This window comes from Hyla sarda, chromosome 6 (genome assembly GCF_029499605.1).
Source record: "Hyla sarda isolate aHylSar1 chromosome 6, aHylSar1.hap1, whole genome shotgun sequence".
In the NCBI taxonomy this organism is placed as follows: Eukaryota; Metazoa; Chordata; class Amphibia; order Anura; family Hylidae; genus Hyla; species Hyla sarda.
In genome coordinates this window covers 215,924,219-215,949,768 of record NC_079194.1, presented here as the reverse complement: position 1 = coordinate 215,949,768, position 25,550 = coordinate 215,924,219, and the positions used below count along the sequence as shown (strand labels likewise).

At 41.9% G+C, this 25,550-nt stretch overlaps 1 protein-coding gene across 2 annotated transcripts in view; it reads left to right on the top strand.

The window, feature by feature from the left end:
* NECAB2 (N-terminal EF-hand calcium binding protein 2) overlaps positions 1–25,550 on the top strand; it is a 223,908-nt gene that overhangs the window by 194,276 nt on the left and 4,082 nt on the right. For both annotated transcript variants that reach the window (XM_056526414.1, XM_056526415.1), the window contains 5 exons: positions 3,489–3,598; positions 8,264–8,343; positions 20,110–20,166; positions 23,227–23,339; positions 25,081–25,158. In XM_056526414.1, coding sequence (XP_056382389.1) covers positions 3,489–3,598; positions 8,264–8,343; positions 20,110–20,166; positions 23,227–23,339; positions 25,081–25,158 — 438 coding nt within the window. The remainder of the gene's footprint in view (positions 1–3,488; positions 3,599–8,263; positions 8,344–20,109; positions 20,167–23,226; positions 23,340–25,080; positions 25,159–25,550) is intronic.

The following is a 25,550-nucleotide window of genomic DNA, read 5'->3' as shown; positions in this document are numbered from 1 at the left end:
GGGTGATGGCGGCGCAGTGCAGCGCGGTCCTATCACCGAAGTATCTACGGCGGCAGACGGAATCTCCGCTAGTGGAATTCTGCGAGCGGAGATTCCGAAGTGTGAATGTACCCTTAGGGTCTATTCACAAGGAAATGAAAGCCCATAAACTTCTATGGGTTTCCACACTCCCGTTGACTGAATTCCGCAAGCAGAATTCCACAAGTGGAAATTCCGAAGTGTCAACGGGAGTGCGGAAACCCACAGTGTGGAAATTCCGCTGTATGAATAGACCCTGAATAGACCGCTGTGTGAATTCTGATGTGTTCATAGACCCTGGGTCAAATGGAAGCCCAATAAAAAAAATCCGCACAAGCCAGAAACCACCCAAGGAAGCGGGATTGGTGAGGAAATTCTGCCTGTGTGAATAGACCCTCAGTAACCAAGAGAAAATTAAAAGGAAAAAAAGAGAGGTACGCCCCTAGTGTGGTCTTAGATCAGATGTCACATAAAAAGTAGATCTTCTTACCAGATGGTGTTGTGCTGAGGGCACAACACCTTGACTTGCCCACAGAATCGCTATGCAGTCATCTGATGCGTATGGCTTGGCTGCTCTGAAGTCGTACGTGATCCACAGAGGTGTCCTGATCACAGTAGTAGAGATGCAGGGAAGAAAACGGCTTCCTAAGAATTTGGACGTTCTCGCACAAGGTGCCTGAAAGAATGTCAAAATTCTTAGGAAGCCGTTTTCTTCTCGGCCTCTCTACACTTAGTAAGCAGTCTCAAACAACTCTAAAGACTAGGCTGTTCACTTCAAGGGTAAGGTCACATGTGCCATATTTTGCTGCATATTTGCTGTTGCGTATTTTTCTACCCAATGAAGTCAATGGGTAGCAAAATCAGTTGCTGAAATTATGCAGCAAAATATGACACGTGGGACCTTACCTTATAGGATATGGACACCTTTAGCTTGAAAAAGCTAAATTTGTTTATTTTACATTTGTTAGTGATTGTTGTTAAATGCTGTCATTGTCCATCCTAGGCATTTATCTAGCTGTATGAGGCCAGATGATTGAGCATTGATAGCTTCATATTTGCAGTGGTTGCTATGCTGTCAAGCCAGTAAATAGTAGGCCTTTCATGTGATTTCCCTCTGTCTTTCCTAGCATGATGTCTTTCTGTAATAATCTTCCTCTTGGTACCTTGATGTGATAAGGGGACATGCACACCATGGTGATTCAATGAGCCAAGCTGGCAGGTGCCATTGCCCTTGGAGGGAGTCACCCCTGCCACACTAGTATAAGTAGGTCAGACTAAGCAAGACACCCACAAGAAAGGGTTGGCGATCTTCTCATATTGAATTCAAATAGAGATAACAGACATGGTCGCACATCCACAACATGCACATTGATCTAATACTTCTCAGCAACAGTTATTAAACTAACAGGTCATTAGTGTACTTTATGATCATGAAGTACAAGCCTGCTAGCCACGTCACGGCCACCTGTAAGTAGCCGGTCCTTAACATCCCTAGCATAAAATGGCGCAACACCAGTACCCACAGGGGGAATGACCCACTGGCAGAGCAGCCCCAGTGCCACTCAAATCAGTCCCTGAGCCGTGCCTACCCACAGACATGGCGCCGCGGCAGCAATGGACGATACGCAGCACCGCACCAGTGTGAACAGATGTGAAAGCTCACTTATCGTGTACTCCCAGTCTAAGACAAGGAGACTGCCAGAAAGAATAGGGCCCAATGCAGCTTCCTGCCAATTTATATAGGCCTGGGCTGAGGGGGAAGGGCAGAGTGCTGACCAAGTAAAAAAAGCAAAAAAGGCGCAAAGGCACTGAAAAGTCTCTAAAATGACACCAGCCCAGACTTAGCTTAACTTTTTGATGTATATGAAGAGAGAAATTTCAGAAAATGTTTACCTGCACAAAATGTATCAAATGCTCTGTGACCATTTAATAAATTTGGTGCTCCTACACATTACGAGGACACACGAAAAAGGTGTAGAAAAATGCTTCACTTACACCTACAATGATAAATGCCTTTGTGCAGGTAAACATTTTCTGAAATTTCTCTCTTCACATACACCAAAAAGCTAAGCTTAGTCTGGGCTGGTGTAATTTTTGAGACTTTTCAGTGGTTTTGCGCCTTTTTTTCGCCTTTTCACGAAAAGGTGCAGTTCATAAAACCCGTTCATATCATGTGTATTGCGAAAATCAGTGGATTGCAACTCAAAATCAGCAGAAATGTGTAAACCAAAAGACGCACCTGTAAGTAGCAGATCTACTCCTATTCCCTGCCATGAATACTCAGTAGTGGTTACCTTGAGTTGAAAAATGTTTTGCTAAGTTTCAGGCTCCACAGTCTACAGAAAGATCAATTCTCTCTTGTGCTGACAGACACGGATGCTGAGGGATGTGTGCTTTTTCCTTACCCCTACCTGCACTCAGAAACAGTTTATGTGATCTGCTTTTTGGAATAAAAAAAAAAGAAAAGTCAAACCGGAAATTCCAGTTCACAAAAAGCTAGCCGCAGTGTTATAGTAATCTTACAACATAGCCATTTAGCCCCAAGACAAGAGCAGATCCTTCCTAAGCATGTCCATTATTGTCTGCCAGGTACGTACTAAAATCACCTTATGGTGGAGAACCCCTTTAAAACCATACAATGGAATGCAGTTTATATTAAAACATTTATTAGACTGGGACTAATAAACAGTATAGAGGAGCTGTCGGTAACCTTCAATAACCTACTATGTATAAATTACACCATGCAGTTTACCATACAGTATTAATATGTGAACCATAAAACCAACTGATACAGCACAGATCTGTCTGGCACAGCCTGTGACCCAAACAAATGGCTGCAAACACAGTTTCTGCCACAATCTGAGTGATACGTCTCCTTAGATCTTTACGCAGTCATTTCTGAGTGGACCCAGATACATCTAGCAGGCATGTGGGGACAGCATGTGGAGAGTGCCATGCCAGGCATAGCCTCATTTTCTGACAAATTGCTGGTATTTCTCTGCTCAGTGGGACATTTAAATACTGTCATTAATACAGGAACATTATTTCAGAGCTGATCTATCATAATCACCATAGAGGAAGTGTAGAACAGTCTTCTGTATATAAGCAAAGGAGAAAAAGCCTTGGTGCAAAACCACATTTAGGGCTGGAAATGAAAAACCCTCCCCTGCCATAACCCCGCCTGACCCGCTCCGCACCCCATTCATTACAATAAGTGAGATAGTACATCTGGTCGGCTCATTTTTGAACTGTATCTGGTTTTATTGCCGGATTGAAAGTCGTGGTCCGCCACAGAATTTTAGTCCGGCAATAAAACTGATGCAGTTAAAAAATGAGCTGTCTGGAGTCAGTATCTCATTGAGATGGATGGGGTGCGGCACCACATTCCCAAAACATGGTGTGAATGCAGCCATACATTGGTTTCTAGATCTGATTGATATTACATTTCCTTTTAATTCTTTCCTCTGCAGACATTGCTATAAGGGACCAGGAATGGGCGATGGGTGGCATGAAGATCCTGTACCAACTTATCCTACATCTCGGAGTTCCACAAAGGAACTGAGGAAGAGCATAAAGAGCAGTGAGCACCGCATATTATATTTATACAAGTTTGTATACAATGGGTGCATTTGGGGGATTTCCAAAATCGCAGATGGGAACTAGAGCCAATACGTCGGTATTGGGATTCCGCAGGACCCAATAAAATACTTGCGGGTGCAGGCGGTAATGAGATTGTTGCGGCTGGTCATAGAACATACAGCGGGTCCTGCAAAATCTTGCACAGTCCTGCAAACCTCTGAAATGCTTCAAATGGCACAAGGGAGGTAATGAAATGTGCTGTGACAAAATGTTTGCAGGAGCGGGCGGGATTGGACACACATGTTGCAGGAGCGGGCAAGAGTTGACACACCCCTTGTGGGAGTGGGCGGTAATGGTCAGAAACACAGCGGTATTTCTTGCTTTTGGTTTTGCTTATGTGTGACATATTTAATAAGAGATCTTTTCATGAAGAAAAATAAGAAATTGGGCAAACTCTCCCAAAATTTCTACAAGCACCTAACAGAGAGGAATATTAGGATCACTACAAACAATAGAAGGACTGAAACAACCAATGGTCTCACAACTACACCTGACATCAATACAGACAACTCTGGAATTATAAACATTTCAGATTATGAACTTTCCGAGCCTGAGATCTGTTCTCTTTAAAGGACTCTCATTCTGTCCAAGCACCAAACTAGATGACATTAAACTATACTCAGACTTGGAAGAATTCTTTAGAAAACTACGACTTAAAGAATTATTTCATGACAAAGGGGACACAACCACTACCACCTTGGATTACAACATCAAGAAAAAGAATTCCCACTTCACCCCAGCAGGATGTAACAGCAAACTGGACAGCTACATTGCAAGCTTCAGACTAAGAACAGCATCCTTAGTCACTAAACACCACCATAAAACCTACTACAACCTCTCAGTATTGGAAAGAGAGGCCATCAAAAACTTAAGAAATAATCAAGCCATCACAATCAAACCAGCAGACAAGGGAGGAGCAGTAGTGAACATGAACACCCAGGACTACATCAAAGAGGGAAACCGACAATTGTCAGACACTACATACTACAATACTACTAGAAACTGACAGAAGACCCCACCAAAGAATTCACCATGGAACTAAGAAAATTGATTCAATCCTTCCCAAAGGACTCACAAAAAGGATTAGAGACACTTATACCCACCGATCCCAAAACAGGGACATTCTACATGCTCCCAAAAATCCACAAATCTGGAAACCCTGGCAGACCAATAATAACAGGTATGGACACACTAACTGAACAGATATCTGGTTTGGTAGAAAACACACTAAAAACCCTTTGTTACACGCACCAGCAGGACACCACTGACTTTCTTAACAAACTGAGTCAGATCACGAACTTGCCTGCCAACTCCATATTGGTAACAATGGATGTAGAATCTCTGTATAGTAATATCCCACACAGAGATGGAATTGAGGCCTGCTCACTGTTCCTCTCCTCCCAGACCCACAACCAGAAATACAGCCCTCAGATCATCACCAAAGTTATAGAATTCATTCTCACACACAACTACTTCAGCTTCAACAGTGAAATATACCTACATATGATGGGAACTGCTATGGGGACCAGGGTGGCACCACAATATGCCAATCTGTTCATGGCTGACCTTGAAGAGCGACTCCTGAACACCCAAATTCACAAACCCTACAGAAACATTGAGTATATTTTCATTGTTTGGACTGAAGGAGAGGATAAACTCAAACAATTTCATGATGCCTTCAACTCATTTAATCCATCCATCAAACTCAAAATGGACTTCTCTACAGAAAGTGTAAACTTTCTGGACACCACTGTAACTATAAACAAGGAGACAATACAGACATCTGTATATAGAAAACCCACAGACCGATCCAGCTATCTACACAATTCAAGTTCCCATTCATCGCACACCAATAAAGGCATCATATACAGCCAAGCCATCAGGTACCACCGCATCTGCTCCAACCCTGAGACACACATCTACAAACGCTGAGAAATTTTAACAAAAAGGTTACAAACCAAGGACCATCCATAAGAAAATCCACTCTGCTCTTCAAACACCACGTGAACACCTGCTGCAATACAGAGAGAAACAAACCTCATCACACATACCACTGGTAACCACATACAATCCCACCCTTGAGGAAATACGCAAAATCATCAAGGACCTGCAGCCAATATTAGCAGAAGATGAGGTGTCAAACCACCCATCTTGGCCTTCAGACAACCACCCAACTTAAAACAAAAGCTGGTCAATAGGAAACTACCCACAGAAACATCAGATACAGACAATGGGACCAAAGCCTGCACCAAACCGCGCTGTAAACTCTGTCAACACATCTGCACAAATTCTGAGGCCTCCCACAACAACAAGAAATATAACATCAAGGGACAATATTCCTGCAGAGAATGTAGTCTACATGATACAATGCACCAAGTGTGACCTGGGATGTTACATTGGTGAGACCAGTCCGCCACTCAATAAAAGGATGAACCTCCACAGATCGTCCATCAACAACCATAGAGAAAAGGACTATCGCACCCCAGTTGGACACCATTTCACCCAAACAGGTCACTCCCTACAGGACCTCAAAATCAAGACCCTGAAATTAAACTTCAAGAACATCCAGGAAAGAAAGACATTTGAAGCCAAAATGATAGTTTTTTATGACTCCAAGAACAGAGGAGTTAATGTGGATTTAAGCTTCTTATCCCATTATCAAAATTTCCTATAACCTTTGCTAAACTGTCTTCCCTCTCCCTGCTCTAACACCATTACTCCCCTGCTCCCTCTCCCCTGTCTAGTCTTATCTTCAGTCTATGGTTCTCTAGTAAAATTGTCCTTTCTCCTCTGTCCAGCATAATCACCATTCTCACCTCTGCTCCCCCCCCCCCATCCTTATCTGTAGTCTATCGTCCTATAGCTATACAATTTATGTCCCAACTTAATGTCCATTCTCCACATATGTTGTTTTAACCCCTGCATATTTTGTGAGATAGAACGTGTGTTTTCTCCTTGTGAGCTCAGAAATGCTTATGAGGAATCCTGAAAGCTTGTCTCTACAAAATCTTGTTAGTCCAATAAAAAAGGTATTACAAGATACTGCAACTACAGATGATTTTATATTTATCATACTATCACAGGGGGTTGATAAATTTGGCTCACATAAGCAATAACCAATATATCAACTTTTCAATACTTTTTTTTAGCACACACAAGCCAAAACCAATAAATGACTTCAGAACAGCACTTTGTCACCCCACCTCAAGTTGTAGCTGTGAAAAAATGTGCAATATATATATATATATATATATATATATATATATATATATACACATATATATATATATATATATATATATATATATATGATGTGTGTGTGTTTATAAAAAAAAAATTCAGTGTAGTTGTAGTTGCAGCGGTGAGCGGGCCGGTGGTTGATGCAGGCCGGCCGGCTCCCCGTAATATGAAACTACAGTGTAATCTCATATTTCCCGGTCTGAGCTGTGATTGGCTGGTCGGTCTTGGCCAATCACAGCTCAGACCGGAAAATATGAGATTACACTGTAGTTTCATATTACGGGGAGTCGGCCGGCCTTCATCTACCACCGGCCCGCTCACCGCTGCAACTACGTTTCCCAGCATGTCCTCACTGAAAGGACATGCTGGGAGTTGTAGTCCTGTAACAGCAAGCGGTGGGGTGGGAGATGTACATGCGGCAAGATGAAGCTGACAAGCGGCAGAGGAAAGATAAGCGGCAGAGGAAAGATAAGCGGCGGAGGAAAGATAAGCGGTGGAGGAAAGATAAGTGGGAGGTTGCAGGAGATTACCGGACAGGGGGAAGACGAGTTGGGGGGATCGGTGACGGAGGAAAGATAAGTGTGGGGGGGGAGGTTGCGGGAGATGACCAGGCAGGGGGAGATGAATGAGAGGGTGTGGAGGGACAGATGAGGGGTGGGGGGGAGTCGGCGGGAGATGACTGTGGGATGGGGGGGTAAAACGGAGCCCCGACGGCTGCACAGTGATGCCAGCCCGGGCTCCTTTGTACAGATGTGATTTAATATTTCCTGCTGGATCTGTGGTCTCGGCTCCCAACGGGAAATATGAAATCTGCTCTCCAAAGCAAGTTTTGCAAGCCAGCTCCAGGCTTGCTTACATATATGCTGCTTTGGAGGCGGTTGAGACTTTTTGTGCGACTTTCGCACTTGATAAATCCCTGACCACTACAAAGTGAAAACTGAAATTTGCTTTGGTAAGCTCTTTTGTTTATTTTTGCTTACAACCAAAAGTCGCACAAAAACTTGCTTAGGCGCACGTGCGACTTTTTATGCGACTTTTGTAAGCAAAAAAATCCCTTGATAAATCTCCCCCATATTCTTTGTCTAAAGAAGAGACTACCTATATGGATAAAAAGCATTTAAATAAATGTCTAACATTAGTAGGTATTTTCAATTTTTGACTTTTACGTTGAGTCGAGCTTTATTTACCAAAAAAAAAAACACTTTTTTTTTGCGGAAGCGTTCATATTATGTGTGTTATTTCCCCTTATGCCACAGCACATAATCCTGTCATACTATTCTAAGCTCTTTATGTGTTCTGAATCTGACGATGATCAGTCACTACGGTGCTCAAAGTTAATCCTGTTCTGTGTTTTCTGTGTATTCAGGCTGCTCTGATGTGAAAGAAGAAGGTCTAGAGGCTCAGATTAACCGACTGGCCGAGCTGATCGGGAGACTGGAAAATAAGGTGATTCTTTGTGTTCTCCGGATGTGAACGTGCAGCTTTGGGATGTAGCCGCAGCCAGCGCATTGGCCTATGTGGGTTCAGAGGAGCTGTTAACCTTTGTGAAATGACACAAAGTAGCAATGTCATTGTATAGTAGTGGTTTATTGGCTGTATGCATGGGATACCTAGACTGCATGAAAAAAAAATTATTTGTCAAATATTTGACAAATTATTTGACAAATATGCAACAAAAGGGGTACTCCGGTGAATTATTATTTTTTTTTATATCAACTAGCTCCATAAAGTTAAACAGATTTGTAAATTACTTCTATTTAAAAATCTTAATCCTTCCAGTACTTAAGTTGACCTGTTCTTTTCTGTCTGACCACAGTGCTCTCTGCTGACATCTCTGTCTGTCTCAGGAACTGTCCAGAGCAGGAGAGGTTTGCTATGTGGATTTGGCCCTACTCTGGACAATTCCTGAGACAGACAGAGGTGTCAGCAGAGAGGACTGTTGTCAGACAGAAAAGAACAACTCGACTTTAGCAGCTGAAAAGTACTGGTAGGATTAAGATTTTTTAGTAAAAGTAATTTACAAATCTGTTTAACTTTCTGGAGCCAGTTGAAATTTTTTTTCACTGGGATACCCCTTTAATATAAATTGTAGAACTACGGATTGCAAAACATCGCTCCCGTATTTCTTGCTCTATGCACTTTACTTATATTTAAACTCTGTTTTCTATAACTTTGAAGTTGAACAGGAATTAGAAAGTCACAGAAGAAACATCAAATTTCTAGACACAAAGCAGGAGCTTCAATATAGCTTGCAGACAAAATTAACTTATCCCCTATCCACAGGATAGGGAAAAGTAGCTTATCGCGGGGAGCCGACTGATGAGACCCCCCGCGATCTCCGGAATTGGACCCAGTCTCGCTCAATGAGGAACGCGTGTTGTCTACTGCTAGATTTCTATGGGAGTGCCGATGATGCCTGAGTGCTGGACTCGGGTTTCTTCAGAGCTCCTATAGAAATCAATAGACCGCGTGCCATCTACTGCACGCGCTCCTCACTCAAAGCCAGGTCCTGTTTCAGAGATTGCTGGGGTTCCCAGCGGTCGGACCCCCTGCGATCAGCTACTTATCCCCTATCCTGTGGATAAGGGATAAGTGAATTTTGGCTGCAGTACTCCTTTAAGAGAAGCCCAAGGAGGTTCCTAAGCATCACATCTCAAAGTAAACAAATCCTGGAGTACAGTGACAGTGTTATCTGAAAAATTAAATCCAAGAATAAAAAAAAAGTTCCTCAAAATGTGTGAAGGTTGATACAGTGGGGCAAAAAAGTATTTAGTCAGCCACCAATTGTGCAAGTTCTCCCACTTGAAAAGATGAGAGAGGCCTGTAATTTTCATCATATGTATACCTCAACTATGAGAGGCATAATGAGAAAAAAAAAATCCATAAAATCACATTGTCTGATTTTTTAAGAATTTATTTGCAAATTATGGTGGAAAATAAGTATTTGGTCACCTACAAACAAGCAAGATTTCTGTCTCTCATAGACCTGTAACTTCTTCTTTAAGAGTCTCCCCTGTCCTCCACTCGTTACCTGTATTAATGGCCCCTGTTTGAACTTGTTATCAGTATAAAAGACACCTGTCCACAACCTCAAACAGTCACACTCCAAACTCCACTATGGCCAAGACCAAAGAGCTGTCGAAGAACACCAGAAACAAAATTTTAGACCTGCACCAAGCTGGGAAGACTGAATCTGAAATAGGCAAGCAGCTTGGAGTGAAGAAATCAACTGTGGGAGCAATTATTAGAAAATTGAAGACATACAAGACCACTGATAATCTCCCTCAATCTGGGGCTCAATGCAAGATCTCACCCCGTGGTGTCAAAATGATCACAAAAACAGTGAGCAAAAATCCCAGAACCACACGGGGGGGACCTAGTGAATGACCTGCAGAGAGCTGGGACCGAAGTAACAAAGGCTACCATCAGTAACACACTACGCCGCCAGGGACTCAAATCATGCAGTGCCAGACGTGTCCCCCTGCTTAAGACAGTACATGTCAGGGCCTGTCTGAAGTTTGCTAGAGAGCATTTGGATGATCCAGAAAAGTATTGGGAGAATGTCATATGGTCAGATGAAACCAAAGTAGAACTTTTTGGTAAAAACTCAACTCGTCGTGTTGGAGGAGAAACAATGCTGAGTTTCATCCAAAGAACACCATACCTACTGTGAAGCATGGGGGTGGAAACATCATGCTTTGGGGCTGTTTTTTTGCTAAGGAAGACTGATCCGTGTAAAGGAAAGAATAAATGGGACCATGTATCGGGAGATTTTGAGTGAAAACCTCCTTTCATCAGCAAGGGCATTGAAGATGAAACGTGGCTGGGTTTTTCAGCATGACAATGATCCCAAACACACCACCCGGGCAATGAAGGAGTAGCTTCGTAAGAAGCATTTCAAGGTCCTGGAGTGGCCTAGCCAGTCTCCAGATCTCAACCCCATAGAAAACCTTTGGAGGGAGTTGGAAGTCCGTGTTGCCCAGCGACAGCCTTGAAAACATCATTGCTCTATTCTTAAAAAAAATTGCTGATTTAGCAAGTTAAATAATTTTATCTTTTACTTCTGTTAAAAGGGAACCTGACATGTTAAAAACACAGTCCAATTATGTTATAAAACAGGAGTAGCTAAGCAGATTGATATATAGTTTTGTAGTAAAAGTTCTAGGATACCTTGGCATGTATTCATGTAAATCTCTGCACATTCTGTACTAAGTAGTCAAATGGGCGGTCCTACTCAGTAATTGACAGCTCTCTATATGCAAACTTAGAGTGGGCAGCACTACTTAGTAATTGACAGCTATCAATTACTAAGTAGTGCTGCCCACTTGACTACATCTGGGATCCTAACCTGTGTTCTTCCCTCAGTCACACCAGCCACTATTATCATTGAAATATATGGAGAGGTGGTCGATGTGAGGTATGGAACAAACAAATAATTCTTCTCTTTCTAGTATACATTGTGCTTTAGTTCCTCACTATATTGAAGATCACATGTTACTGTCAGTGGATATAAACATGACTAAAGGGACTTTAGATTGTGTTCCTCTTACCTGAGTACCTAATTACCTAACCCAAAAATGACACAACACATTCCTGGAGAAAATTGGGCCCCAAGGCCCGTTTAGTTAACAAAATATATTAAATATTTAACATTTAAACAGTATTCATAATATTAACAGTATGCCAACTTAGAAGGGATCCCTGGAGGGCAACTTAAAACCACTCTGGGACTTTAACCACCACATTCACTACCAAACACATTACCCATGGCCGTAATCACCTGACCCACAGGCACCCACATGACCTAGTGCATGTACCCAATTACTCCTGGGGCCCCGACCACCACCAGGGGGCCCATTCCAACTGTAAATAGCCAAACTTATCCTGAGATACCACCTCCAAGGACCCTTTTCCTGCCATTCTCATGAAATCTCACACCAGGAAGAAATAAGAGAGGGAGGGTGGGAACTTTCAGGTAGGATCTTTACTGCCAGTGTGATAACTCCTCCCCTACAGCCCTTAACCTCTTGGTCCCGTCCTTGGTCCCGATCCTGTGATATAACGCGGGGTTACATGGTAACCCAGCATCATATCGCAGCGGGCCTGGCGTCACAATGAAGCCGGGACCTGCCTCTAATAGCGTGCGGCACTGATAGCGGTGCCGCGCGCTATTAACCCTTTAAAAACAAAAGTAAAAGTGCCCGGCTAGTTCAGGGAGCTGTTCGGGATCGTCGCGGCATAATCGCGGCATCCCAAACAGCTGTAGCACAGGAGGAGGTCTTCTTACCTTCTCCTGCGGTGTCCGATCGCCGAATGAAAAAAATACGCCATAATACAGATTTTTAGGTGCAAAATTGAAAGAGTTATGATTTTTTAAAGGTAAGGAGGAAAAAACGAAAGTGCAAAAACCGAAAAACGCCTGGTCCTTAAGGGGTTAAAGGGGTACTCCGGCAGAAACTTTATTTTTTTTTTTTATATATCAACTGGTGCCAGAAAGTTAAACAGATTTGTAAATTACTTCCATTAAAAAATCTTTAACCTTCCATTACTTTTTAGTAGGAAATTCTTTTCTTTTTGAATTTTTTTTCTGTCTCACCACAGTGTTCTCTACTGACACCTGATGCCTATATCAGGAACTGTCCAGAGCAGGAGAAAATCCCCATTGCAAACCTATGCTGCTCTGGACAGTTCCTGACACGGACAGAGGTGTCAGCAGAGAGCACTGTGGACAAGACAAAAAAGAAACTTAAAAAGAAAAGAATTTCCTCTGTAGCATACAGCTGGTAAGTATTGGAAGGGTAAAGATTTTTTAATAGTTTAACTTTCTGGCACCAGTTCATTTAAAAAAAAAGTTTTCCACTGGAGAACCCCTTCGAGTAACCTCCTAGCCCCCCCCCCCCCCTCATTTTCCTTATCTCCAGTCCCGACTGACTACTACCTCACACAAAGCAACACCCCCCCCCCCCCCTATAAATGCATAATACCCACTGGAACAACTAAACCCATTGTCAAATCGCTATTCCGCTACGGGATTCCCTCTGCTACATCTGCTTACATCATTGCTTAGATCTAGAAGCTAAAAACCTTTACTAACCTAACTAGATTCCAAATTCTAGAAAGACGTGGGCTGTACATTTATTCTTTATAGCAATCTATTGCTGCTAAGCAAAGGAACATGATGTTCTTTTTCTACATGTTGATCCAATGCTATAAGCCCACTTGCCATATCAGGGTGACCTTCTTTAGTGACCTAAGATTTCTCACAGCTGAGGCTTTGCTGCAGAGAAATATAGGGCTTGGCAATTCTCTTTTGACTTTGGTGTTTTATTCCTTTCTTTAGTCTAGTCTGCAGTGCCATTCTTGCGACAGGAAAAGAAAAACTAAGCCATCATACTGACAATCAAACCATCAAAGGGGTACTCGAAAGGGGTACTCCATGCATGGCTCCTATGGCCTCTGTTGTCTTTTTTGGCTGCTCAATATTCTTTGCCATCTTCCAGCAATCATTGCAGCTCTGCTGTGCCAACCAGCTCCCTCTCTGAGAGCAGCCCCTACACCCTCCTGCTCTGAGCAGCAGAGAGAGGGTCAGTGTCTGATTGGCTACGGCTGCACACACCTCCCAGTTCTCAGCACTAAAGGGAGCATGACTCATCAGTTCAGGGCAGAAACATGACACATGGTCTGTGCCTCTCAGGAGTGTGGGGCCTGCTTTCAGAGAGGGATTTGTACAGAGTGGAAGGCTGGATGATGTCATTCCCTCACTTAATGCATGTAAGTGACAACCAAAGAGGGCAAACTGCTCTAGATAGCTATTGAATGATATTTAGACGATTAAATAAGTTGATGAGGGGAAAAGGATGGGCAAAGGGTTTAGTTTCCTGGAGTGCCCCTTTAAAAAGTACCTGTCACCAAATAAACTGTTCTAAACTAACTTAGGCTATGTTCTCTAACTACTCCTAACACCCCTCCAGCTTTTAAAAAAATTCAGAGCTTTAAAAAGCTGTGTATCTTACCTTTCTTCTTGCTCACATTGTATAATTTCCCAGCAGGAGAAAGTGGGCATTTCCCAGCAGGCATGACATCACTGAAACCTGGGGAGCCACTTCCGCCCTCACATAGTTGCAGTGCTGTGATGAATAGAAGACCTCAAGCTCTGTGCAGGTTTTAGTTATCAGTGAGGCTTTCCTTCAGCTGTCAGTCTGTGCAGATTTCTGTGAGAATCTGTGGAGCTTTCACTTTCTGTGCATCTGTCAATCAAGCTCAGTGCAGAGAAGCACTTCCCGAGTTTGGATTCCTGCCAGGCTGGGAGGAGACCAAACTTACTGTATTAATTGCAGCAGGGAACAGAACAGAGCCACCTAGTTGCTGTTTTTTTAAATTATATTTTAAACATATTTATGTTGATAATTTTAAAAGCAAATGAATGGGAAAGTGTCTGGTAATAACACAAGGAACACTATATTAAAAGTTTTATTTGGTGACAGGTACTCTTTAAGAACAAAAGCAATAAGATAATTTGAAACAGAGCCTAAACAGTCTGGACTCCGGCTATATGCATGTTTTTCTGCTGGCACATTGTAACAAACTATTAAAAGGGGGGTGATTTGTATTGATGTGCAGTCTTTCATGTATTTAGCAGTATGTGCCTGCGCTGCAATTTTGTAAAGTCCTAAAATAAATTTCATGCAGTTTTAAATAAACTACATTAAGATAACATGAGCAAGCATCCATTATTATCAGCATTGAGGAAAATGTAGCCTAATCGGAAGAAACCAGATGTGTCCAAGTGAATGGATGAGCTGCACTACCATCCCATACTTTTCATAAGTGACAGTGAACTCTAACTGCTGTAGTCTCATTTATATGATATATTGCATGGCACTGCTGAAGCCTATATCTTACAGTGTGCAAAGAGAATATTGGATGAATTTCCCAACAATAATAGTAAATGCAGTGACAGAATGAATTATTACCAGACTCCATGTGTGCAGATGCTTTAAAGATGACCATAAGGAATTGAAAAAATAACAGGGTTGTGCAATTCTCTTGCCTAGCAAATGTAGTAGCAGAATACGGACTGCCATTAATGACTGCAGATACAGCCTAGCTGTGGACATAGACAGTCTGCAGACTATCCACGCAGGACTTTCTCCAGCATGTGGTCCATATACAAGACTGTGGGGATAGGAAGGGCTGAGGGAGAACAGGAAGTGGCAACAATGGGCACCAGAACTGGTGAGTAGTTTTTAAGCCTAGAAATATGTCTCCGGAATACCCCTTTAATGAGTGAACACTGAGAAGAGGTAGAGGGTGGGTTGTCGCCCCAAATTTTGTAGCTCATGCAAATTTTGGCAATTACATCATTATTTTTATGTGTGTAAAACAAAAAGTCCCTCATAAATAATATTTGACAGTTTTTGTCAATGTATATGGCCGACCCTCGGTTTTCAGTTCGCCACAATGCACTACAGAAGATTCTAATAGCTGGAGAGGAGGAAGAACATATGAATGTACCTTACAATATTGTGTTTATTATCAGTTAATAGGCACAATATTGTCACGTACATTCATGGGCTCTTCCTACTTTATAGCTTTTCGAATTTTCTGTTGTGCATTGTGGCGAACTGTAAACCAAGGATCAGCCACATACTGACAAGAATGCTTTAGGTAATGCAAAAAACACATTTGTTTGAAGGACTACATTTGCATTGACGAAAACTGTAAAACATGAATCGGAACCAGATTTAGCATGTGAGTTGCCCATGGATGGGCAACTTTTGAAAATAGTGTTAGTATTCGAGAAGAAAATAGTATAGAAAGTAGAAAAACTAGTCACCCTCATGGTCCATGATGGTACTACAGCTTCATTAACATCTTGAATAGGCTCAAATATAACTTTTTTTGATCTGGAATAAAAACTATAAATAGATCTATACTCGCTGCCAAGAAAACATGCACTGATCTCTCTGATCGGCACTTGTTTTCTGAGCCTTCTCAGGACTCAACCAATTGTCCGGCCCTTTAAATTCATCATTGTCAGCCGCACTTCACCTAATCTATGGGGAGCCATCCTATCATCTTTCTCGCTCACTCTTACCCTATCAATATAAACATAAGAAATGTGAGGGATACAAGATGTGATGACCTAAAGATCACAATTGTTAGACCCTATATACTTCCTTAAAGGGGCACTCTACCCCTCGACATGTTATCCTCTATCCAAAGGATAGAGAATAACATGTCTGAACACGGGGGGGGGGGGGGGTCTGGCCGCTAGGACCCCCCCCCCCCCCCACACACACACACACGATCTCCGGGCCATCACTGCGGCAATACGGTCACGCCCCCCTCCCATAGACATGAATGGAAGGGTGGAACATGACGCTTCCATGACAGTAGTGCTGCAACGCTGGCCTGGAGATCATGGGGGGTCTAAGCAGCCTGACCCCCCGTGATCTGCAGGCCAGCACTGCGGCACTATTGTCATGGAAGCATCTCGTTACACCCTCTTCATTCATATCAGAGATTCAGAGATTGCGCGCAGAGGGGATAGCATATCTACGGGCAGAGTACCCCTTTAAGTCTAAAACACAATGGCCTCTCAATGTCTGACTCCTGATCTGTTAACCCTAATGCTTGGCACTGTGGCTTAGCTTGTTTACATTGGTGGCAAACCTGCAAGAAAATAAGGGCACAATTATTTTATACTAAGAAGTAAAGAAATCAGGTTTTTACGACACATTGGGACCAAGGAGGACCCAAAAGCTGTCACAGCAAAATGATGGGACAGATATTGTCTAGATTAAGGGGGCTTAATATGTGACAACTACCCAGGATACAGTTATGTGTTGTTCTTGACTAAGAGGACCCAAGTGATTGGGGAAGGAGAGGTAATAGTTTTAATTTCTCTTATTTCTATATTTATTTATGTACGGCTATTTCAATTCAGCAAATACATTTCAGATACAATTTCCCCTTTAATCCTGCAATGTGTCCTTGGTAGATTGCTGCTTAGTAGATAGCTTGTAATCTCTGAAGATGAGAATTTCTTTGAGGTCTTTGCTCTAGATAATATTAATGGGTGACCCTTGCTCTGTTGAGCAGAAGGAACATCCAGGTGGTATCACATCTAACAAGAGGGCACTGGCTCAGATGTTCCATGTGTAATGAGAGCTGTAATGGTCTTGTAGTTGGCAGCTGAGCATTCGTGCTGCGTCTGAAAATCCTTTCCTTTGCTTCTGAACTTTTCTTATGTCGTTGACAGTGATTATATCTCGGCCTCTTTCACTGCTCCCTCCAATTGCAAAAGAATGTAAATAATCATAACCTTCATTCTTAGCACTTTCTTTGAGACCGCTTGAAGCCCAAGGAAAATTAGATGTTTTTTTTATGTAAAATGGCTCATATTAAAAGGCCAATGTAATTGCGGTGTGAGAACCTTTCAGCATGATACAGGATTGTGGTGTTAGAATGGCCTCGGATTATAATGGCATTGCCAAATTACAACCCCTAGCGAAAATTATGGAATCCCACACAATCCCAGCTTTTTTATTTTTCTTCCAGGCAAATACACGAACCACAGATTTGACAAAAAATGATGTTTGTTTAAAGGGGTACTCAGCTGCTCAGCGTTTAGAACAAACTGTTCTGAACGCTGGAGCTGGAGCCGGGAACTCATGACATCACAGGCCTGCCCCCTCATGACATCACGCCCCATAGACTTGCATTGAGGGGGTGGGGCATGACATCATGAGGGGGCGGGAATATTACGTCACGAGCTCCCGGCACCGGCTCCAGCATTTGGAGCAGTTTGGCTGAACTTTTTGGCTTCATAAACCGTCCCTCAAACATAGAAAAGTCAATTATTTGAATAAATGGCATATGTTTTTCTGGAGCAAGTAAAGGGGAAAAAAAAAAAAGCTAGAATCACCTTTAATTTGCATTTCTAAAACAAATCCCGCACAAGTCTAAAACTGCTAATTTGTCCACATTTAAGAGAAAGTGCTACAGACATCACTGGGCTGTGGGATGTGACTGCAAAAAGAACACTGTAAACTGAAACAATGGAAAGTATGTTAAAACTTCTTTAAGATAGAAATACAAAATGGAGTCTAGCACAAGATGTTGGTTGTTCCCAGTCAGCAGTGTGTAAAATTTGGTATAAACAGAATTATAGCAGAGAGGAAATGGAACATAGGCAAGACAAGTCATCTACATCTTGCCATATCTGGTGAGTGTTGCCCATGTTCTATTCCCTCTCTGGAAAAACCTGCATGAACTTTTGATATCTTTGAAGAGAGCACACCTGCTCTCTTGTTGCCTGTTGTTGCTTGGGCATTAAGTTATGAAGTCTTTGCCTGTTTACAGCCATTGAAAGCAGTTGATAAAGGGTATGACTCTTTGAATAAGAGGATGAAAAAATGGAAGCATAGAAACATAGAATGTGTTGTCAGATAAGAACCATTTGGCCCATCTAGTCTGCCCAATCTGAATCCTATCACTGGTCCCTGGCCCTAACTTATATGAAGGATAGCGTTCACTGTATTTGCAGCTACCACTTCTGCAGGAAGGCTATTCCATGCATCCACTGGAGAAAAAAAATCCTTTGTCATTAAAGGGGTACTCCAGCGCTTAGACATCTTATCCCCTATCCAAAGGATAGGGGATAAGATGCCTGATCGCGGGGGTCACTCCCCCTCCCATTTGCAGTGATGGCTACGTGTGTACATTGCCCCATCTTGTTCTGTAGTAGAATGGCCGTGTTCTCCGGAGTGCACATTCTTACACATGCACAGTAACTCCACCTCTCTGTAGCCCCTTTAGGTTTCTTTGTGACTGCTCTCAGACTTGTGCACTAGAGCAGGAGTACAGAGCACAGCTGTGTGTTCACAGTGCCGGCATATGCAGAGAACAGTGCAGATCTCGGACATTGTTTAATTTAGCTTCTAGGAGACAACAGATTGAGATTGTTATGATCTGTTGTAGCCCAGAAGCGTATATTTACACTGTGCTAGTTCGAGATCTGTACTGTTATCTGCATATCCTAATAAAAGTGCCTGAACAAAAAACACACAGTTAGCAATCACAAGGCAATTTCAATGCTGATCTATACAATGCGCTTTTTCAGGCAAGAGGCGAGTTGGGTGCCACTGGCCTGACCTGTAAATCATTTGCCAATGTCCTGCCCTGAATTCATCCTGGCAATAGCAGAATGGTGCCTTTAGCAAGCTAAATGGGAAAGGTGGGAATACCCTTTTAAAGGGGTACTCCTGTGGAATTTTTTTTTTTTTAAATCAACTGGTGCCAGAAAGTTAAACAGATTTGTAAATAACTTCTATTAAACAAACTTAATCCTTCCAGTACTTCTTAAGGGCTATAAACTACAGAAGAAATGCTTTTCTTTTTGGATTTCTCTGATGTCACGACCACAGTGCTCTCTGCTGACCTCTGCTGTCCATTTTTGGAACTGTCCAGACCAGGAGAAAATCCCCATAGCAAACATATGCTGCTCTGGACAGTTCCTAAAATCGACGGCAGAGGTCAGCAGAGAGCACTGTGGTTGTGACATCAGAGAAATCCAAAAAGAAAAGCATTTCCTCTGTAGTATATAGCCCCTAAAATGTATTGGAAGGATTAAGATTTTTTAATAGAAGTAATTTACAAATCTGTTTAACTTTCTGGCACCAGTTGATTTAAAAAAAAAAAAGTTTTCCACTGGAGTACCCCTTTAAGGGCCAGGCCTGTTTCTTAAGAGGTTAAACAAACATTGTTTTGTGTCATATCTGTGATTTGTGTCTTTCCTATAAAGTAAAAAATAACTTCGCTAATTCTATAATTTTAGTATCAGCAATGTTATTTATAGCGTTACAGACAAAAGTTGAGATTGGTCGTGGTCTCAGTCCTGGGACCCATTCTTATCATAATTTATGACTGGGTAAAGCATGTGGCAGCTGGCTGTCTGATCGGACTGATGTGCTCAATTATAGTCTATGGAGCGGATCAATTAGATCAGATGGCCAACTAGGGGGTGAAGGGCGCTGTTGTAAGCGTGCCGGCTCTAACCAATGATCGACCGATCATAACCTTTGACATATCAGGGCAACATGCCAAAAGTTAATATTAATGACAGTAATGCTTTATGCTTACTTTAGCTATGGCTTTTTTCCTCTGGTATAACCTTTACAGACTCCATATACTGCCTTTGCTTTGCAGACGCTCTCCTTTGATTTGCACCAGAGACTCTCTGACAATGAGAATACATCTTCAGCGGTGAGTATAGGATATGACAGGAGAAACGTTCTGATGGATCTTTAATCCCATTTCCTTTGCGGTAAGGCATAGCCGGCTATATAATTACACCGTTGCCCAGATATCATTTGCAGAATTTCACTCCAAGGCTACAAATGCACTAGGTCTGCTCTGACATTTTGGTGAGATGAAGATGTCACAAGCAGTTTTGTATGTGTCACAATTTATTTCTTAAGACATATCTCGCCTGCAGCCCTTGCTCTATTATCTACTCCTGCCGAGGAATTACATGAGACATTAAGGCAACTGGCTACCTTCCTGAGTGTATCTTTAGTCTTAACACATTAGTGTTAGATTTTTAAAAGTGTAACCTGCAGAAGGTTAGGGAATTGCTCCTATAAAGTTCCTTTAGGTTGGGTTCACACTGTGGAATCTCTGGGCACTAGGACCACGCGGACTGCATTGTCGTCCTCATAGATTTCAATGCATTTTCTGAGCAGCTCTCACAAAAGAAACATCCAGAAATGCATTGTCACCTATGGGGACGGCAATGCAATCCGTGCGGTCCTAGTGCCGCCAGCTTGATCTCCGGCAGAAATTCTGTCCAGAGATTCTGTAGTGTGAACCTAGCCTTAAGGTCTATTCACACAGCAGAATTTCCGCTTGCGGAATTCCACTTCAAATTAAAGCCCATAGACTTCTATGGGATTCCACACTCCCATTCACACTTCTGAATTTCTGCTTCAGAAGAAATTCAGAAGTGTGAATGGGAGTGCCGAATCCCATAGAAGTCTATGGGCTTTAAATTGAGGTAGAATTCCGCAAGCGGAAATTCTACCATGTGAATAGAACCTTAGACAGACATGCGATTGTGCAAATATCTCGTGTCCAGGAGAGCACAGAATAGGCAAGAGCAGGACTGTTATCAGAAATTTTGGGGGCCCTATACAAAAACAGTTGAAGCAACTATTTTCCATTGTTGTTGTTTTACGTTTTATGTTCCATGGTTTGATATAAGGTGTTTTGTAATTTAAAAAAAACATTTCTTTTGTTTCGTTGTGACACAAGAATGATTAAATCCTGACACTACAATATTGTGAATGGGACGGCACTTACTATACACAGCAGATTGCCACGGACATTAAGCGTTGATTCCAGAGGAGGCTGCTGTATGGAATTTCCACGAGGAAATCCTGTAGTGTGAACGGGCCCTAAATGACTTTCTGCACAGACAAGCCCCTATATTTTTTTTAGGTCTTCAGCATTTCTGAGTAGAACACCAAAGTGATGTAGTCACACAGACCCAAGGTATATGATATACCAGTTTAATATTTGTCAATGTCTATGGGGGTTAGTCTGTACTAATGCATTTTTATGTAGACTAGCCCTTATAGAAAATTCCACGTGATAAGCTCTATTAATGTAAAATTATGGAAACAAGCATAATTTCTACACAGATTAACTTGTATAGAAAAGGACCCTAAATGACTTTCTGCACAGACAAGCCCTATAAAAAGTGCTACAATACCTTTGTCTATAGAGGTTTATCCGTGTATATACATTACACTACTAGATGTACTAAGCTCCACGTAATGTAAAATGATGGAAAGTAACACACCAGAGATCTCTACACACACTGGTACACAATTGCCCTGATTTACTACTGTAAACCCGACATGTAACGTTGGGTTGTGCACCACGGTTAGAAAAACCCGACTAACTCTCCATTTTACTGAGAAAACCCCAAAAAAGGGGCTTGGCCATTAGGGAAAGTGGGCGTTACCACCGAAAAGGGGCAAGTCCCTGACATTTTTACAAAAACCCAACATATTTACTAAGGTTTTCACAGAAAATGTGGTGGATTTCAGCTAAGGAAAACCCGATAGATCAGAGCATGTGTTAAAAAACGCAAAGTGTAGGGAAAAGTGCAAAATGTAGGGAAACCTTAGTAAATACTGTGGAAATAAAACTGTACGGAAACCCACAAAAGAAAACTACACAACACTCTTAGTAAGTCAGGGCAAATATATCCTTTTCTATACAAATTAATCTGTGTAGAACCTATTGGGCTTGTTTCCATGATTTTCCATGGAATTTTCTATAAGGGCTTGTCTATGTAAAAATGCATTCGTACAGACTAACCCCCATATATCATATACCACTGGTTTGTGTGACATGCTGAAATGTTAAAGGTGCTCCAAACGAGGATGGTGAGAAAATAGATTAAAACTTCCCTTTTACTTCATATAATTAAAACCAAAGGATATCCATGGAAATAAAAAAGACACACATGATACACCGACGCGTTTTGAGCCGTAGATGGCTCTTACTCGTGGCTAAGGGCTTACCCACAAAGCATGAGATATGTATTGCAACACCTGGATTGGGGTGGCATAGACAGTTGCGCTTGGTTACATTTAGTTCATTCTTGGGTCTGAAGAAAGGGGTTCTTAGTAAAGGCTCTTGCACTTTCCATTCAGGCCACGAGGCAGCATCATTGCACATCAGAGCAGCTCAGATAGAGAAAATCCTGTGTTTAATGTGCAGTTCCCCGAGTTTTGCCACCCTAGGAAGCTTCCAGTGGGTGTCTAGTGCCAAATATAACCTTTTTGGTATGTGCTGTGATTTTATCACGTGGCCTGGACTACCAGACCACCACGTTACCCAAGAAACACTTGCTTTTTGTTTTGTCATTCCTGACATTCTCCATCTGCGTTACGTACTGGCTTGTCCCCATTGGATCTTATTGTAAGGGTGGTTTCAGGGATATGTAAAATGGGGATATTTCAAAGTCTATAATTAAGGACTGCAAAACTGACTACTCAACCGAACGTAGACCACCATGGAACCCTGAATAGTTTAATCCACATTATAGAACTGAAATCTGATCAAAGAACATTACATTTATGTAATCTTTGTATGTATTTTTCCCATTTGAAAAAAAATCACAGTTTCATTGTTTGCTTCGCTATTTAATTATATGGGTTTTAGTAAGTTTTGTCTCTCTACATACAGCCAATGCCCTCCCATGCTTCTTGTATGGATGTCTTATAACTGGACTTCTTCTTCTTCTCTCTTCAGTACCTTTACTTGGTGCGACAAGAAATGCACGTTTCCCAAAAATCTGTGGGTGACTTTTGTAGTTCTCTGAAACAATATCTAAAGAACGTGTCGGGACAAGGAGAATGCTTCCAGTAAGTGTTCTTAATCTAGTGGGTTATGTGTGATAAGGTGCTGTGATGTGTATTTGTCATGTATAATAGGCCTAGTGTAAGGTCTAAGAGGGTGGTTCATGTTGCAAATATTCACTTAAGAGGAAATCCCTGTGTAGAGAAATGTATTTCATGCACTTGTTAAGGATTATATATATGCAGCCCATTTCTACCCAGTTGTGGCAAAATTCCCTAAGGCCATGTTCACATGATGGAATGTCCACACAGAGAATCTCCATGTGGACATTGTGCAAACTGCAGGTTGCCAGCGCTAGGACTGCACAGGAGTGCGCCATCTCATAGACAGCTATGCATTCCATGCGGACTCCGCACAAAGAATGAGCGGCAAATATGAATCTGTGATGTGAAGAATACAGTGTCGGGCAGGGGGAGAAGTGCAGCCGGCCACTGGCTTCTATAGATTATACAGGAGGATTGCAACGGGTGTCAGGAGTTTACACCGGCTGCGATCTTTTATTAGTACGGGTACTACAGCTCCCAGCACGGAACAGTCTGTTCCATGCTGGGAGTAGTAGTAGTACCTAAAAAATGTATAAAATAAAAATGAATAAAGTAAAAAAAAAAAAGTAAAAAACACACACACTTTATAAAACACAATTTAAAATACATTATTAATAGAAAGTTTAACAAAATTAATTTTAAAAATATTATTTTTACAATTACGTCTCCTTTATCCATTTTTAATATTGCTGGCTACATTTTAATGTCCCTGCCCGCTCACATAAATTGGTCCCTGATTGATAATTTATAAAAATTTTGTTCTAAAAAATATAGATTTTGTTCCCTATAATTTTTTTCCATCCCTACTGTATCTTTTTTATTTTTTTTTTAATGGTAACCTACAAAATTTAATTAAAAAAAAATAAATAAAAAAAAGAAGCTAACTCCATCCCTTTTTTGGGATGGAGAATAAGAACCACCCACAAAACGCCAAAGTTAAACCCCACATGGCTTATTTTCACTCCCATAGACTTCTATGGGAGTAAAATGCCACGGTTTCTGTGAAAAAACGCCATAGTCTCAACATGCTGCGATTTGGAAAAACTGCCAAGGAGCAGGAAAACGCCAAAGAGGAGTGAAAAAAACACCAAATGGATAAAAAAAAAACACCAAACTGAAAAACGCCAAGTGGATCCGGCATTTTGCAGTTCCCTATAGACTTGCAGCTAACATCTGGCCGCAGCTTTTTTTCACAAAACTATTAGACTAGTTTCTCCCTCATTCCCTCACTATAGCAGTGCTCATACAAAGTAGGTGCCCTATGCTGAGGAATAAGTCCTTTTCTAGGACACCATAGCAGTAGGGGAATTAGTAATTTTTACAGAAAATCTTCTGTAAAATTAAAGGGGTACTCCGCTGCTCAACATTTGGAACAAACTGTTCTGAACGCTGGAGCCGGTAGCTCGTAATGCCATAACCCCGCCCCTCATGATGCCATGCCCCACCCACTCAATGCAAGTCTATGGGAGGGGGCGTGACAGCCATCACGCCCCCTCCCATAGACTTGCATTGAGGGAGCGGGGTGTGACATCATGAAGGGACGGGACTATGACATCATGGGCTCCCGGCGCCGGCTCCAGCGTTTGGAACAGTTTGTTCCAAACGCTGAGCAGCGGAGTACCCATTTAACCAAGATTGGAATTTTTTTTTTAAATGCAATGACAATATTTTTTTTCCTGTTTTTTGTTTGCTCTTTCTTTAGTGTAACTGCTGTGCGGCTACCGGATACCAATACTTTTATTGTCTATGAATTTTGGGAGGCAGAGGAGGAATGGAAGAGGTGAGTATACCCTCTACAAGCAAAAAGTCTAACTAACCTGGAGAAATGGCAAATGCTCAAGTTAAACATTAGGCCATCATGTATGTCATAGGAAAAGCATTTCTTGTTGGCCTTCTTTTAATATACTTCTCTTTTCATGTAGAACAATTTCGGCAAATTGGTTGCCATATACAACAAGACCACTTTCCTGGGATGGTTTTGATACATATTATCTATATAGTCTGTGCATTTTGCATGCTCCATTGGACAGATGGAAATAAGGACAATCCGTGCACGGCTTCCTTCCCTCAGAGGGTGCACTGCAATGTGCCCTAGAAAATATTAAATACATTACTGAGTAATTAGATTAATAGGAAGTCAAAGAAATGACTGTTACAAGATTATCATTGAAC